At 40.3% G+C, this 18,737-nt stretch overlaps 1 protein-coding gene across 6 annotated transcripts in view; it reads left to right on the top strand.

Annotated features, from left to right (window-relative positions):
- The window catches only part of LOC129832473 (diacylglycerol kinase delta-like), an 89,304-nt gene extending 70,612 nt beyond the window's left edge, over positions 1–18,692 (top strand). For 4 of the 6 annotated variants that reach the window (XM_055896568.1, XM_055896567.1, XM_055896564.1 and 1 more), the window contains 8 exons: positions 5,560–5,694; positions 7,334–7,488; positions 7,757–7,868; positions 12,180–12,272; positions 12,397–12,516; positions 13,472–13,589; positions 13,916–14,046; positions 16,485–18,692. In XM_055896568.1, the coding sequence (XP_055752543.1) occupies positions 5,560–5,694; positions 7,334–7,488; positions 7,757–7,868; positions 12,180–12,272; positions 12,397–12,516; positions 13,472–13,589; positions 13,916–14,046; positions 16,485–16,574 (954 nt within the window). In that variant the 3' untranslated portion in view covers positions 16,575–18,692. The remainder of the gene's footprint in view (positions 1–5,559; positions 5,695–7,333; positions 7,489–7,756; positions 7,869–12,179; positions 12,273–12,396; positions 12,517–13,471; positions 13,590–13,915; positions 14,047–16,484) is intronic. The other 2 variants (XM_055896570.1, XM_055896566.1) reach the window with 1 other exon arrangement.
- The last annotated feature ends 45 nt before the right edge of the window (positions 18,693–18,737 follow it).

The following is an 18,737-nucleotide window of genomic DNA, read 5'->3' as shown; positions in this document are numbered from 1 at the left end:
TATACTAATTGATAAAAAACTTTATTTTTCAATAAAAATACATTTAAATAAAAGTTATAATCTTTGTAAATGATATCATAAATAGGACTGGTGGACTTATGTCACACATGGAGCTAACACAAATATATGGAAATGTATGCTCTACCCAAAATTACAACCAAGTAATTGCAGCATTACCACAAAAATGGAAGAGGCGCGTGGAAGGGGGAAAAGTAAGGAACTTGTCTGTCGGCCCTGCATTAAAGACCAAAATTGGTTAAAGAAAATTGTGATGAATAAAAATATACCAGTTTCATTTAAGGACCAAAAAATGGACAGATGTGCCATATAGATTCCAAAATAGTTGGGAAGAAATGTTCGATTCCATGGCAGATGGGTTATGAATTGACACGCAAAACGACACTGTCCATACTGTCCCTCAGTTTTGGTCACAGGTCCAGGAATGGCTGAAGAATTGCAGCATTTACCTGGAGCTAATGCTGCAGATAGCAATACTGGATGATTTAAAAAGTCATAGTCAATTGATCAATAATATAATAATACTTTTAGCAAAATGTTTTATCTTTGTGCAATATTCACATTACTTTTGATATGATTTTCTTGTCATTTGTTAGTTTTTTCAATAATTAATTTAGTGCGCCTTTTCAGTTTTAAGTAGTATATTTTCAAAATTCTTAAGTACCAATTTCTAAACTGATAACACTTGTAATGCTCCCTATCTTTATGGTCAGAACCTTTGATTGTGCTTTCACCCTTGAGTCATTCATGAAAATGTATGTTTTCCGTGAAATACCATGAGAACATTTTCATTTAGTCACCAATACATCAGATATAATAGGCTTACCATTTTAGTCATGTTAACTTCCATTTAATCCAATAGCAAAAAATACAAGATACACATTTCAAAACTGTTCTTTTTGAAGTCCTTAATAGAAAGAATAGTAGATGGTAAATATCATTTTCATACAGTTCTTGACAGAAAACTATTTATTTGATAATTTGTAATCAATGGCAGGTTTCATTATCTTTAGACATTACATACGTAGGACAAATCATCAGGAATAAGGGTATTGTAAAGCAGTTGGCGACTAAAAACGTAGCATGGTGTGGTATGCCATTTCTGCCGCATCCAACATTGTACAAGATCACCTTTTCGACGTGACTTGTCAACTGATACAGTATTGTCTGTCTCTCTGCTTGAAGCCACATTCATATATCATTTGGTTTTACCTTCTAACATAAATTGGTGCCAAATTGATACATTTGAGGAAAAAATATAGAATTTCAGTGTTCAGCAGATATCAAACTACACTGAGTATACCAAACATTAGGAACACCTAATATTGAGTTACACCCCCCTTTGCCCTCAGAATAGCCTCAATTCGTCAGGGCATGGACTCAATAAGGTGTCGAAAGCGTTCCACAGGGATGCTGGCCAAATTAACTCCAATGCGTCCCACAGTTGTTTCAAGTTAGCTGGATGTCCTTTGGGTGCTGGACTATTATTGATACACACGGGAGACATTTTAGCGTGAAAAACGCATCAGAGCTGCAGTTCTTGACACAAACCAGTTCCCTTGGCTCCTACCACCAATGTTCCCTCTAATTTGTTTTGTCATTGAGCAAATGTCAGGTCTGCTGAGTGCAAACTTGAACGTTGTGAAAATTCTGTGCAACTTCCAGAGCACGTTTATTGTGAACACTGAGGCTATACCCACTTCATGTTAAAGTTTTAACATTGGCCAAGTAGGCAAAATGTTGTTGTGCTGTTTGATGCATGAAACCACTTTACAAAATAAAATATACTATTATTCGCATATCATTAGCACAGAGAATCAGACAAATTATGCTACCCTTTGCCTATTGGCTACTTAGCTTATTCAAGCCTGTCTCAAAATAGAACACCTCCCCTTTAAGCAAAAAAAAAAGCTTTTTAACTGACTCGCTTTTCAAAGTCTAGAAATGTACATGTTTTGTGCTCTTGTAGGAAGCAATCACTCCCCTATTGCTGACTACAAATTATCTTTAACTGGGCTTGTAACTTACTAACTAGCAAAGGATATGAACAAAATGTGCACACCTGGCTACATGCAGCTCTCGCTTTGATCTCAAAACAAGTGAATCTACTCACGACTGCACATTCTGTAAACAAAGTCCAGTTCACCGGTCTGTGTAGAGTACAGGCGGAGTTGTGCGTGCTAATGCATTCTTATTCCAATGTGTTGTGCCGAAAACAAAATCTAGTGAGTTAGTTTTGTTCCTGTATGTTGCATTGAAAGTGGCTAATATTGCATTGATTCGATCATAATTGCTACAGCAAAGGGTAACTTGGATAGTGTTAACAGGGAAAACTCTAGAACATTGGTCACCAAACTTTTCAAGATCACTTTCCTAGTAAAAAAATGCAAGCTGAGATCTACCACTCAGATTTTTTTTAACATGACCAATTAAAAACCGTACCGTAGCAATGAGGTTTGTGTAGTAAGCTATATGCCCAATACTTTATCACCGCATATTGGCTTTGCTTGAATTGCCCTGCCCAATGCATTGTTGTTTGGGCCATTTAAAAAATATATATATTTCAAAATTTGACGTAGGCTATATGATCACACCGGTAAAGGATCCGTTGTTGTTTTACTTGTGAGGCACAGCTGAGTGAGTATACATTTAAATAATTCGCTTTTAAATTGTATTTTACTGGGCTGATGGTGCCTGCATCTGATGGTCAGTCTCAGCAGAGGGAGAGAGCAGCAGACTGAGGATCCGCCTCTCAACATCCTTCCACTCTCCCTTTCCTCCACTGACACTTACCAAAAAGGGACGCCGTCTTCTAGCTGATGGTGAAACTTGAGTCGCACCGTATTATTTCTGCCTCATGCACAAATTCATGTTGTTACTCCTATGAACAGAGAAAGTTAAATATTCCTCAATATTAAAAAGACCCAAGCCGCTAATAATAATAACAACGCAAGCCTATAGATAATGTTAGGTTCTAAATTAACCGGGTAAAACTCAAAAGTTTGTTCACCCGAAGGCTCGAACAGCTGAACAGACAAAGACATATTGCCACCAGCACAAGTGTATATATATATACCCCAATTTAGGTGAAGTATCCTCCTTCTCTCGAACTTTATTGCTAGGCAGGAAGTTAAGCCATGCGAACAATAAACTGTTCCTTCTCCCTTAATGTGACCTGACCTCGGCCCCCATTCTTAACTTAACCACATCTCTCCAACCTTATCAGTGCCTGCAACCATGTGATTCCTCCTACAGATAACCATTAACTTCTGGTTTAGAAATCAGACTATGGCACTCAATATTTCAAGTTCAGGAGTCAGAACCCATCCATATACTTTCCTACTCATTACTGCTGCAGTGCTTGTTGTAGTGCTGAGTTGAAATAGGAAGAATGGGCATTTTATGGCTTATAAAATTATTATTCCACTGTTGACATCCAGTGGAAGCGATAGGAACTGCAGGAAGGTCCCTTAGAAATCTGGATTCCCAATGAAGCCCATTGAAAAGAGAGTGACCTCAACAACAAAAAACTGATTGGAATGGTTTGTCCTCTGGGTTTTTCCTGCCAAATAAGTTCTGTTATAGTCGCAGACATGATTCAAACAGTTTTAGAAATTTCATAGGGTTTTCTATCCAATACTACTAATAATATACATATATTAGCATCTGGGACTGAGTAGGAGGCAGTTTACTCTGGGCACGCTTTTCATCCAAATGTGAAAATGCTGCCCCCTATCCTAGAGAAGTTAAGAACGTTGCCAGCTAGTATGTCAATGGAACATTTAGAACGAACGACTGGGTCACGTCTCTAGCAACCGAATTGATAGAACAAACGACCAGCCGGCTTGGGTAGCATCCCTAGATTTGTGTCGGGACTACAGTTGAAGTCGGAAGTTTACATACACCTTAGCCAAATACATTTAAACTCAGTTGTTCACAATTCCTAACAACCGTGCCAATATATCCTCCAAACACCGGCTTCAAGGGCTTTATCACTTTTATATAACTGCTGAACACTGTAAAATTCTATATTCTTACATCATAAATGTGTCAATTGGCATGCATTTGTGTTGGAACGTGAAACCAAATCATATATAGATGAGGCTGTAAATAGTACATCATCCTCCATCTTTTGTGGTGCAGGCTGATGGAGGATGATGTACTATTTACAGCCTCATCATTCGAAATGGTAGCAGATAGTGACTTTTTCCACTTTGTCCTATCTGCTACCATTTCGAATGATCGTGTAGTGTACAATGCACTGATGAAATACCTGGGTTATATATAGCAATATATTCCACTCATCATCTCAGTTGAAAAGTCACATAGAAAATTAGATTTTATACATTGTTACATGGGGCAGAAATGGCATACACACACCGTGCTACCGCAATACCGTTATACTGTAGCCTACTGCAATACAATACCCCTTTTTTTATGATTTGTCCTTCGGGTGTTCTGTATTCAGTAAGAATAATTCAACTGTAAGACTGAAATAATTCTCAACCTGCTCTCAACCTGACATTGAAAACAAAGCATTAAAAATGTGGTCTGCAAAACAAAAAAATGTCAAGAAAAATGTCAAGTTATACCCAAATACAGTATGGAAAATTATATTTACCATCTACTATTCCTTTTCAAACACTGCAAAAAGCATTGTTTAGAAAATGTACCTTGCATTTTTTGCTATTGAATTAAACAAAATGTTCTCATGGTATTTAATGGAAAACATAAATGTTGCATGAATGACTCAGGGGTGAAAGATGTGTTGAGCTCCAATGAATGCACAATCATAGGTTCTGAACAGAATACAGGGGGCATTACAAGTGTTATCAGTTTTGTACTTAGAGTTTTGAAATTATACCACTTACACCTGTAAAATGCACCAAAGTAATTGAAAACATTTTCAATATTTTCTTTTAAGGGATAGTTCACCAAAATCACGAAATAAAATGTTGGTTACCTTTCCCTGTAGGCAGTCTATGTACAAGGTATGACAGCAATCCACGGTATCCATTGACTTGCATTGGATTTGGACCACAAATGCTAAAAAGTTTGCATTTGGAAACAGTGGCCAGGTAAACAAAAGCAAATCATGGATTGCTGTCATACCTTGTCCATAGGCTGCTTACAGGGTAAGGAAACCAATTCGTAATTTTGTAATTTGGGTGAACTATCCCTTTTAAATGGAAGCATATACAGTGTGCAGGCCGTTGTGTTATTCTAATGAACAGTGCATTCGGAAAATATTCGTACCCCTTGACTTTTTCCACATTTTGTTACGTTACAGCCTTATTCTAAAATAGATTTTCCTTTTGAATCTACATACAAAACCCCATAATGACAAAGGGAAAACAGGTTTTTAGACATTTTTGCAAATGTATTTACATTAGTATTCAGACCCTTTGCTATGAGACTCGAAATTGAGCTCAGGTGCATCCTGTTTCCATTGATCATCCTTGAGATTTTTTATACAATTTTCTTGGTTTCATAGCGTACTGTCCGGTTGAAGGTTTCTCCCCATTTGCTCTCCTATTGCAGTGTCGTACAGTGAAGATCACCATCCTCGGGGATGAGGGCGTGCCGGTGCAGGTGGACGGAGAGGCCTGGGTCCAGCCCCCGGGGTACATCAAGATTATCCACAAGAACCGAACCCAGACTCTCACCAGAGACCGAGTGAGTACACATCTATGGGGTCACACGTTTTCAAATACATTTGCACTGATGTCAGAAGGATTAGAGGGACCGTAGAGTGCTGAGTACCCGGCAGTTAGCAAGTTTTGTAGACTACTAATGACCATCAGCAGTATCAGAGCTTGGAGAAGCCTAATTACCGTGACTACATGGTCACGTGGAATTTGACTGCCATCATGACTCGTGTTAATCCAGCCACAGTGTCCGATTTCTAAAAGGCTTTATGGCGAAAGCACACCATGCAATTATGTTAGGTCAGCGCCTAGCCACAGAAAACCATACAGCCATTTTCCAACCAAGGAAAGGTGTCACAAAAGTCAGAAATCGTGTTAAAATGTATCACTCACCTTTGATGATCTTCATCTGATGGCACTCCCAGGTCTCCATGTTAGACAATAAATGTTAGTTTTGTTCGCTAAAGTTCATCTTTATGTCCAAATACCTCCTTTTTGTTTGCGCGTTTAGTCCAGTAATCCAAATGCACAAAGCGCGGGCACAAAGTCCCGACGAAAAGTCAATTAAAGTTCGTAGAAACATGTCAAACGATGTATAAAATCAATCTTTAGGATGTTTTTATCATAAATCTTCAATAATATTCCAACCGGACAATTCCATTGTCATTAGAAAGGAAAGAGAACGAGCGTCGCGCTCACGGCCACGCGCGAGACTAAACTAATGTCTTTCAGCTTGCCCACAAGGTGTGCCGCTGTATGACACAAATTTTAAAGGAGGAACCACTGTAGCTGTGGGATCAGCAGAAGCACCAGGGTAGTTAGAGGGACATATATTAGGTTACTTACATTGTGTCTTCCAACGCCCCTGGGATAATGTACATTTGCATTATGACAACTCAGCGACATAATGGTAGGATTTAACTGAGTTGGGCTTGGGTCATTGATAAGTCATTGTCTCAACGCTGCCTTATAATGCTGTCAAAGGATCCAGGAACCCAAATGATTTGGGTGGATCCCATCATCCTTATAAAACGAGTTTTGTTTCCAGAAGGTATCATAATTGTCAATAAATATTACACCGACAGAGCCGCAATTGTCTCGTAGCCAGTGATGGAGGGCTAAAAGTTTGTTGAAATGTTCAATGCCATGATTTAGGGAGGGCAGAGGGACAGATATTATGGGCGTTTCTTGTTGTCAAGCAGTGACCAAATCAGTTCTTTAAAATCCATCTTCAGCTGTTCTGAGCTGCCCTTCATAATGTCATTGAATCTCACATGAACTATCATAGACTTCATTTCCTGATGCTGGTTTGAAATGTTTGGGAAGCAGCTTATTGATGTCCTGTACTCGTGCTCCTGGATAGCACAACGTTTTTGCTCTAGGGACTGAGGCATTTCTCACCATTGAACTGCCCAATACAACGGCCTGAGAAGGGAATGGAGAAATCCACCCATTCCTACCGCTCACACAATTCGTTGAACCTTTCACGGTTCAATGATTTGACATGATTTGTTTGTATAGTATTTGTATGTCTTGTGTGAATGTTGCTGTTATATTGTGGCCATATCTTTAATTGACGTATCGCATCTAACGTACCGCAACTATAGTTCCCTCTGGGAAGAATACAGCTATTCTATTCTATTCATCCTGTTGCCTGCTTGTCTCAGGCCTTCGAGAGCACGCTGAAGTCGTGGGAAGACAAGCAGAGGTGCGAGTTCCCCCGGCCGCTGCCCCAGTATGCATTGCAGCCGGAGATCGTATCCGAGGAAGAAGCCTCCCAGATCAACCTGTTTGGACAGGCGGCCGGCGCCCTCATCCACAGGTAAGATAACATTGATTCATTAATAATAACATTGGATTAAAGCAGGGTATGGTTGAATTCCATTTAGATTGAAAATTGTCCTAGACCGTGATATACAATTCCCTCGTTGTTTACCTAACGGCCAAACTATACAGTTCGATGCTCTGTTTGCTGTTTCTGGCATAGTATGCCAAAAACATCACTTACAGAACGCTTGTGATATGCTTGCAGTGTAGTTTCCCAGTAACATTAGATGTTCGATGTCGTGACGAACTGTGTGTGTTTCCAGTATCCGAGAGATCGCCCAGTCCCACCACAGTATGGAGCAGGAGCTGGCCCATGCCGTCAACGCAAGCTCAAAGGCCATGGACGTGGTATACGCTAATTCCAAGAGCACAGGGGTACGTGGGGCTCCTGTTCTGCCTTTTATACCAGTCAACCAACTTCTAGTAATACAGGGGTGCCCAACATACATGTGCCAAATGTAGATTGACAATCTTTTTTGGCTTATACGGTGTCTTCAGAAAGTATTCATATTATGTTGTTTACAGCCTGAATTCATAATAGGTACATTTTTTTAAATCCTCACCCATCTACACACAATACTCCGTAATGACAAAGTGAAAACATGTTTTTTGACATTTTTTCAAATGTATTGAAAAGGAAATACAGAAATATGACATTTACATAAGTATTCACACTCCTGGGTGAATAGAATCACTATTGGCAGCGGTGAGGTATTCTGGGTAAGTCTCGAAGAGCTTTCTACACCTGGATTGTGCAACATTTGCCCATTATTCTTTAAAAAATTAGTCAAGCTCTGTCAAATTGGTTGTTGGTCATTGCTAGACAACAATTTTCAGGTTATGCCATATATTTTCAAGTATATTTACAGTACCAGTCAAACGTTTGGATATACCTACTCATTCAACCCTACTTAGGCTTTTTCTTGATTTTGACTATTTTATACATTGTATAATAAGAGTAAAGACATCAAAACTATGAATTAACACATATGGAATCATGTAGTAACCAAAAAAGTGTTAAACAAATCAAACTATATTTTAGATTCTTCAAAGTAGCCACCCTTTGCCTTGATGACAGATTTGCACACTCTTGGCATTCTCTTAACCAGGATTAACAAGAAGTTAAGCTTTAATTTGGTGTTTTGCACTTGTGATTGTATGAAAGTTAAATATTTCTAATAATTTTTTGGGAATTTCGCGCTCTGCAATTTCACTGGATGTTGTCGAAACGTTCCGCTAGCGGAACCCCCAGCCGTAACAGGTTTTAAGGAGCCTTCTGGTCCTAGACTTGGTGCTCCGGTACCGCTTGCCGTGCGGTAGCAAAGAAAACAGTCTATAACTTGGGTGACTGGGGTCTTTGACAATTTTCTGGGTCTTTCCTCTGACGCCGTCTAGTATATAGGTCCTGGATTTGATTTGGATCTCTTTTAGTCCCCATTTGGACTAATCTTCCAAGAGTCCTTGAACATTAAAATACAATTTATAATACGAACACATTTTCACATATAACACACTATTACAAACATACATAATATACTAACATAATGACCCAATAAATACTCAATCTAAAAAAATATTGATTCTTCATCTACTATAGTCCCACAACATTTCTATGTATTATATTTAAATAATTAAAAAAAAATGTTTACATTTATATATTGAAAGGTTTCTGGTTTGCTCAGTTAATTTATTACATTTCTTTATTACTCTAAATCGAAATGTTCTTTTGCCCTATTTCTCTTTTCTGTCTGGATAACGCATAGATGGTGGACAATCTATTCCTAGTATTTACGGAATGTCTGTCTCTTACCAACTGAATACCGTTGTGAATAGAACTTGACCGTTTTAAATTGTGTATATTATGAAATAAAATAAGCATGTTTTTTTCAATTATCTTGTCGATTGATGACCAGCCAAGAACATTGCCATGACTGCAACAGAAGAACCATATCTCCACCTTAAAACAATCCTTGCTGCTTTGTTCTGTGCATTCTGCAGCCTTCTAACTTCATTTGATGATGCATTTCCCCAGACCACAGAACAGTAGTTCACCTGACTCTCAATTAATGCTTGTGTTATTTGCTTACCTTTCAGTGATACCCATCCCGGATCCGGGATCCTCCTCATCAAAAAAGCTGACTAGCATAGCCTAGCCTAACGGGACAGGGATATCATATAATATAATTTTCATGAAATCACAAGTCCAATACAGCAAATGAAAGATAAACATCTTGTGAATCCAGCCATCATTTCCAATTTTTAAAATGTTTTACAGCGAAAACACAATATGTATTTATATTAGCTAACCACAATAGCCAAACACACAACCGCATATTTTCACCATGTTTCCACCGCATAGGTAGCTTTCACAAAACCGACAAAATAGAGATATAATTAGTCACTAACCAAGAAACAACTTCATCAGATGACAGTCTTATAACATTTTATACAATACATTTATGTTTTGTTCGAGAATGTGCATATTTGAGGTATAAATCATAGTTTTACATTGCAGCCACCATCAAAAATAGCATCAAAGCAGCTAGAATAATTACAGAGAGCAACGTGAAATACATAAATACTCATCATAAAACATATATGAAAAATACATGGTGTACAGCAAATGAAAGATAGACATCTTGTGAATCCAGCCAATATTTCCGTTTTACAGCGAAAACACAATATAGAATTATATTAGCTTACCACAATAGCAAAACACACAACCGCATTTATTCACCGCAAAGGTAGCTTTCGCAAAAACCAGCAATAAATATAAAATTAATCACTAACCTTTGGACAACTTCATCAGATGACAGTCTTATAACATCAAGTTATACAATACATTTATATTTTGTTCGAAAATGTGCATATTTAGAGCTGCAAATCCTGGTTATACATTGTGAATATGTAGCAACATTTTCCCAGAATGTCCGGAGATATTTTGGACACTCACCTAATCTGACCAAAGAACTCATCATAAACTTTACATAAAAATACTTGTTGTATGGCAAATGAAAGATACACTGGTTCGTAATGCAACCGCTGTGTTAGATTTGTAAAAATAACTTTACCGTAACATACAGCTTGCGTTATTGCGAGATAGTGCTCACCAAAACGGCGGAGAATAGGACTCAACATTTTACACAGAAATACGAAATAACATCATAAATGTTTTCTTACTTTTGATGAGCTTCCATCAGAATGTTGTACAAGGAGTCCTTGGTCCAGAATAAATCGTTGTTTGGTTTTAGAATGTCCATTTCGTCTGTCGAATTTGCGCCACAATGCTAGCCAAGGTTGCTAACATTCCCATCCTCTCTTGGCGCAAAGAACGGAAAACTCCAAAAGTCCCAATAAACTGATAAAACTCGGTTGAAAAAACCTACTTCATGATGTTTTTCTAATATGTATCAAAATAAAATCAGAGCTGGAGATATTCGCCGTGTAAACCGAACGCTTTTCAGAAGACAATGTGGAGCTCCTTCGCGCGCCTTGGAACACTGACAAAATGGCAGACCTGTCACTCCAAAAGCTCTTGTTCGCCCTCAGATCAAGCTAGACACCCCATTCCACCTTCCACTGCCTGTTGACATCTAGTGGAAGGCGTATGAAGTGCATGTATATCGATAAATATAAGCCAGTTGAATAGGCAGGCCCTGACAGAGCCTCGTTTTCAGATTTTTCACTTCCTGTATGGAAGTTTGCTGCCAAATGAGTTATGTTTTACTCACAGATATAATTCAAACAGTTTTAGAAACTTGAGAGTGTTTTCTATCCAATAGTAATAATAATATGCATATTGTATGATCTAGAATAGAGTACGAGGCCGTTTAAATTGGGCACGATTTTTTCCAAAGTGAAAACAGCGCCCCCGTATTGACAAGAAGTTTTTAAGAATTGTTTTCTTTTTTTTTTATACATAGATTTGTTATTTGAGATGACCATGATAAGCAGTTGTCTAGCTGCACTCCCAATAGTTTGGTTTCTGCCACTTGTTCAATTTGTACTCCTCCCTCAATAGGAGCTGAGTTGAAAATCGACCAACCTCAGATTTCCCACTTCCTGGTTGGATTTTTTTCTCAGGTTTTTGCCTGCCATATGAGTTCTGTTATACTCACATACATCATTCAAACAGTTTCAGAAACTTCAGAGTGTTTCCTATCCACATTTACTAATAATATGCATATTCTAGCTTTTATGGCTTTGTAGCAGGCCATTTACTCTGGGCATGCTTTTCATCCGGACGTGAAAATACTGCCCCCTACCCCAAAGAAGTTAAGAGAATCTGTCCACACCTCCTGACCTCAACTCCTCCTTCATCTAATCTACAGATGAAACCCATTCTCTTTAATTTCCTATCATTCATTTACTATCTCAGTGATCAAAGTTTAGCCGATTCCAACAATACATTTTAGAATAAGGCTGTTACATAACAAAATGTGGAAAAAGTGTCTGAATACTTTCTGAATGCACTGTACATCTTAAATTGTATAATGTCATTATGTTTTGTGATTTGATGATTTGTTAAGCACATATGGGCTGGCACTAAATGGTGTACATGTATGACAATCAATCAATCCAATATCTACAGTCACACACATTGAATGCACATTGTACCCCTGCTTCTGTGGGTAACTAAGTGCACCTGTGGTTTGTAATGTGTGTGTTCGTCTCTGTTCTACACAGGGTCTGAACTGCAGTGTAGTGGTTCAGATGGTCAGTAACGTCAAGGCCCTTCACAGTGAGACAGAGCTGCTACTGGCAGGCAAGATGTGCCTGGTAAGTCTCAAAGCTGTTGTCTGCCTGCCTGTCGGTCTGTCTGTTTGTGTGTAGGTGCAGCTGCATGTGTCTGTGTGTGTGGGGGGGGGGTATTATGTTTTTGTAACTGGGTATGTCTTTTCAGCAGTTGGACCCTCCTCAGAAGGAGCAGTTAACTGGAGCCCTGGGAACTGTGGCCCAGCAGCTACGCAGACTCCCAGACATACCCTGGCTGTGTCAGCTCATCGAACCTGGGGATGATGAGGTAGATCTAGATGCGACCACAAACACACACACACATACTATACACACCAGCCGCTTACCTCAGTGCTTTTCAATCTTAGTCCCAGTCCAGTAATACCACACCTGATTTAACCCATTACACTTGTGGGAATTGGTCTATATGGATAGGGCTAAATTGAAATGTTTCTTAGAGAAGTGGAAATATGGAAAGCATCTATAACCATGGTAACAATTAAAAGGGAACCGTTTGGAGAGTATGGGGAAATGATTAGACTAAAGAGAACACAACCGTTCACCTGACAAAAGACTGAATCCAAGCATTACGCTGTTGATTTTATGTGCATTTGTAATTGTTTTCTTTGGAACATAGCCCTGCATCACCGCCTTTACACAATTACTGTTGTTGTTTCCACAATCCAAAAACGGTCCATTATAAATTACAATCTCGTCAGGTGGGCATAATTTGAAAGCTTGTTCTATTGCCAACATGACTAGCTAAATTATAAAATACGATCTTACGGTGTTAGGCTTTCATTTGGAGGCTACTTCTTGTTGTGCACGGTGCTCAAGTTCAGAACGGCCGTCAGTCAAAACCAATACAGATCTGTGAAGCAGAGACCCAGAGCTCTGACGTCATGTATAGCATGTTACTGTATAGCCACTGTGTTCCCATTTAGGCATTTATCAGTGTCCAAATCGACTATTTTCAACCCGTTTACGGGTACGAGTGTAAATGGGCTACTTATAATCAAGGTCTTGATGATTGATTCATTGAATCAGGTCGGTGTGTTCGTGCTGGCCTAGAGTAAAACTGTTCAACTCTGTGGGTCCATAGTACTGGACAGTCTGTATCACCCAATGTCTAATCTGTCTGGCTGTCTTTCTCTCTAACCTGTCTGTCTGTCTGTCTGTCTGTCTGTCTGACCTGGCTGTCTTTCTCTCTAACCTGTCTGTCTGGCCTGTCTGTGTTTCTGCAGGCACACCTGACGGATTTCTCCAAGCGCAGCCGCAGTGCCAAGTTCCGTCTCGTCCCCAAGTTCAAGAAGGACAAAAACACCAAGAACAGGGAGGCCTGTGCCACTCTCACACTGCCAGGTACTATCTACCTCTCTCACTCTCTCTCTCTCACTCTCTCTCACTCTCACTCTCTCACAGGAATTACTCTGGAACACTCTTTATTAAAATCATGTTTGGACAATGACAAATCATGGTCAACACTCTTTGAAAATCACATTCAATTCTTTCTGAGGTCGCCACAACATTCCACACACCATCATCCCTGTAATGGTCAAAGTTAGGATTTAGGGTAGGTTAATCTTATCCTAGAGCTGCGGTTAAGGGCTGTGCAGGGTTGTGGCGTCTCTCTGTGGTGTCTTTCCGTGGTGTGGTTGGGGGTCTGAAGGGGGTCTTGCTTTCTGCAGTGCACCAGTGGGGCACAGAGGAGGTAGCCGCCTGGCTGGAGCTCATCTGTCTCACCGAGTACAAGGAGATCTTTATTGGGCACGACGTGCGCGGCGCCGAGCTGCTGCACCTGGAGAGGAGGGACCTCAAGGTACTGCACACATACAGGCTGTCCCAAATATCTCTCCTTCTTCCCGAAGTGTGCACTTGTTTACTACCCTTCACTAATTTGAAAGGAAATTAGTGGCATAAGAAACTCCCACTAGCACATGCTTCCACCAATCCAATGCTTTTAGGTTTGTGGAAAGTAGTGAAAGAGCAGTGATGGGGAGTAGAGAACTACATGTAGTTCAACTAGTAATTTAATTACATTTTGCTGTAGCTTGGGGGTAGTTTCACTAAATAAAAAATATTTGTAGTGTTAGTTATTTTTTTGCTGAGTAGCTTACTACTGGAACTACACACTTCCTTTTTTGCATGAAGAACAGAAAATACGGGTAAAGTAGGCAAAATTTCTATTATTTTTCGGCATCAGACCTGCCTAATTTTCACTTGAAACATCGTTTTTGTGTTTAATGGTCGAAATTACACATTATGTTAACATCTGACTCCAGAGTGTACTTTGTAATTTATGACATTTCAGATTTAGGTATGATCATTTTTCATAAAGTATACTGAACAAAAATATAAATGCAACATGTAAAGTTTCGGTCCCATGTTTCTTGAGCTGAAATAAAAGATCCCAGAAATGTTATTTCTCTCAAATTTTATGTACAAATTTGTTTAAATACCTGTTAGGGAGCATTTTTCTTTTGCCAGGATAATCCATCCACTTGACAGGTGTGGCATTTCAAGAAGCTGATTAAACAGCATGATCATTACACAGGTGTACCTTGTGCTTGAGACAATAAAAGGGCACTCTAAAATGTGCCGTTTTGCAACAGATGTCTCAAGTTTTGAGGGAGTGTGCAATTGGCATGCTGACTGCAGGAATGTCCACCAGAGCTGTTGCCAGATAATTGAGTGATAATTTCACTACCATAAGCCGTGTCGAATTTGGCAGTGCGTCCAACCGGCCTTCAGTGTCGAATTTGGCAGTACGTCCAACCGGCCTCACAACCGCTGACCATGTGTATGGCGTCCTGTGGGCGAGCTGTTTGCTGATGTCAACGTTGGGAACAGAGTGACCCATGGTGGCGGTGGGGTTATGGTTGGGCAGGCATAAGCTACGGACAACAAACACAATTGCATTTTATTAATGGAAATTTCAATGCACAGAGATACCTTGATGAGATCCTGAGGCCCATTGTCATGCCATTCATCCGCCGCCATCACGTCATGTTTCAGCATGTTAATGCACGGCCCCATGTTGCAAAGGTATCTACACAATTCCTGGAAGCTAAAAATGTTCCAGTTCTTCCATGGCCTGCATACTCACCAGACATATGTCACCCATTGAGCATGTTTGGGATGCTCTGGATTGACGTGTACAACAGCGTGTTTGAGTTACCGCCAATATCCAGAAACTTCGCACAGCCATTGAAGAGGAGTGATAGAACATTCCACAGGCTACAATCAACAACCTGATCAACTCTGTGCGAAGTGGATGTGTCGCGCTGCATGAAGCAAATGGTGGTCACACCAGACAGTGACTGGTTTTCTGATCCACGGCCCTACTTTTATTACATTTTTGTACCCCCTTTTTCTATCTTGTCTCATCGCTGCAACTCCCCAACCAGCTCGGGAGGCAAAGGTCTTGTCTTGCGTCCCCCGCCAAACCGTGCGTCTTAACATCCACACGCTTAACCTGGACGCCAGCTGTGTCGGAGGAAACACTGTTCACAGCTGATGACCGAGGTTAATCTGCCCGCCACAAGGACACTGCCCGGCATCAAACCTGGGTCTGAAGTGAACTCACTGCGATGCAGTGCCTTAGACCGCTGCGTCACTCGGAATCGCCCTAGTTTTTAATTTTTTAAAGGTATCTGTGACCAACAGATGCACATCTGTATTCCCAGTCATGTGAAATCCATAGATTAGGGTTTAATGAATTTATTTCAATTGATTGATTTCCTCATATGAACTGTAACTCAGTAAAATCTTTGAAATTGTTGCATGTTGCGTTTACATTTTTTTTCAGTATAGTTTGGATGTAGTGAACGACTTGTTGAAAACAACTTTAATAAATGAAACTATTTTTCTTAAGGGTAGCTTTATTGTAGCTTAACTTATTCCAGTGTAAAGTAATTGGTAGCTTGGTAAACTATATCTTCAGAGTAGCTTCGCCAACATTGTGAACGAGTGCACACGTCATGTGAAAGGAGATGGTATTGGGAGGCAGCCGTTCTTTCAGGTGCCAGGTAGAGCTTTCTTATGTTTCACTACTCTGGGGCTTTACCATGGGTGTTTGATTTGACTCCCTGTTCATTGATTTAAGTTATTTATAGTCTATAAAGAGCTTGGAGTTTTCCCTGCCAGGTGACCTCTGGGAAAAGTCCTGACCCTACATGGTACATGGGTCCACATGTGTGTCCTTGTGTTTGATCTAATTTGTGTTTGTGTGTGTGTGTGTGTGTCCATCCATTGCAGGATTTGGGGGTGACGAAGGTTGGCCACATGAAGCGTATTCTCCAGGGTATCAGAGAGTTGAGTCGCAGCAGCACTGCCAGCGAAGCCTAGGCTCTCTCCTGTACAACTGTGTGTGCTGCACCAGACCCTCTACCTAAACTGACTGTACCCAGCCATGCTGTACCCACACCTCCCAAGCCTTGAACAGCTTAAACCCAACGGGACCAATATACACTCAAATATGGATATGAGTTTAGTCAACCAATAAAATTTACCACAGTGCCTTTCTTCACACCCCATCTCTGCAGCGTCCATGTCTGGGAGCAACCAACTGAACTGCAAACGGAGGAGGCCAAACCACTATCGTCACTGGGGAGGGGTGTTCAATGATGTCAGTTGAGAGAGAGGAAGGTCAGGAGAGATTGCAGGGAATCCAATCGGGCTGACTACCAGGAACAAAGTCTGCTGACAGAAAAACTGAACTACCCAGAATGCCTTATCAACAAACCAGCGCCAGACTCCACCAATTAACGTTTGACCAATTGAACTTTAAACAGTTGATACATTTCAGAAGCTTGTTTGCCAAGTCAAGGAAGATGCAGAAACTAGCAAGGCTGCATCTCGAATGAACCTATTCCTCATATGGGACACTATTTTTGACCAGAGCTTCATAGGTCAAGAGGTAATGCACTGCATGATTCTAGGAGGTGTCTTTTGAACATATAGAGTGGGCACCATAGGTTATATTTCCATAGTTTCCACTGACTGGATCATGGAAAAGACTTAAGGAAGAGGCTGAGTTTTTCGTATTGAAATATGCATCTATTTATTTCGTATGCGTTGTACTGGATATGTTGAGTTTGAATGCGTTTGAACCAGGATGTTTCTAAAAATGACATGGGATGCCAGGTAATAGGTTCCCAAAAGAGAAACAGATAGACTGGAAGAGGTCTGAACTACAAGGATAAGCAGCGACAATCAACCAATCACTTCAAACAACCTTCAGCCTTTTCCCAGGTGCATGTGTAATTTCTCTTTCTCCTTATGTCCCTCTTCGTCCCTGTCCTTTTTATATGAATAACAATTACAATTCCAACTACCTAGGTTGAATGCGGGGCTGGTGAACTAGACGAAAGCGACGACCCTGCTTTGTGACCAAACGTCATTTTAGAGCGTGATAGGCCCCCGATGTTCGTGTTCATTAGTGCACATCGGAGATTCAGGGAGTCTCCCCGTTTGAAAAGGTTTCCCTCCTACAGAACACAACACTCATGTATTGTAGGGAAAAGCCAAACTTGACCATGCCTTAAATAATCTACAAACTATCACATATCAGGCAGATCTCTGGGTGTGTGGAGCATGTCTTGGCACCCTTTTGGTGTCCATAAGATCACATTTTTCGAACCCTGCCTTAAGATTATTCACCTGGGTTAAAGTAGTTTCCCGGACTCAGATTAAGCCTATTTCTGGATTAATCATGCACACTCAATGGAGAATCTACCTCGAAAGTGCTTTTTAGTCCAAGAGGGGGCTCAATCTGGCTCCAAGAAACTGGCCGGTAATGTTTAAGGCCTCTAGTTTTTTCTGACCACGTTATATCCTGGAACTCAAATCAACCACTCGTCCTTACCCCTGTGGGCACTTGTGTACATATGACAAGATTGGATAGGTCAATAAGCAATATGGTGGTAGCTCAGTTTTGCCCTCTGACAGGCCAGATGGAATTGTCGCCAATTGCTTATACCTATCCTCTTAGGTCTGCACAAACGAATAGGAGGTAGGGATTAAGAGTTTATTTGGAATTCGGTTAATATCTAGGGTATAATAAGTATGGCCCAGTGTTCTTCCTGGTCAAGTCCCTGGGTCAGGAGAAACTCTTTGGCCTAGTCATGTTCTCTCCCACTCAGTCCCGTGTGGATGTCCAGGTTCTGTTTTATGTCTGGCTGTGCAGCATTGCAATTGTTTTCATTATGGTCTGTATGGTCATATCATTTCCCTCCTCGCAACCTTTGTGGTTGTCCCTTTCTTCTTTGCTTGTCGAGAATCGAGAACCCCTGGGAAGCGGTCTCTTCCCGTTCCAGTATTTATTGATAATTTATACGTTAGAAATAATACTGTATGCTATACCTCTTTTTTCCATGTACATAAGCCCGACCCACTTGGTTGTAAATATGTCTGTCTTGTATATTGAAATACCGCCATCCTGTAATAAAAATTGGATATGTGTGAGTTGGGTCTTTGGACGTGTTTCTTTAGGCAATACCATCACGTGGA

This window comes from Salvelinus fontinalis, chromosome 33 (genome assembly GCF_029448725.1).
Source record: "Salvelinus fontinalis isolate EN_2023a chromosome 33, ASM2944872v1, whole genome shotgun sequence".
Taxonomy (NCBI): domain Eukaryota; kingdom Metazoa; phylum Chordata; class Actinopteri; order Salmoniformes; family Salmonidae; genus Salvelinus; species Salvelinus fontinalis.
This window is presented reverse-complemented; position numbering and strand designations above follow the sequence as displayed.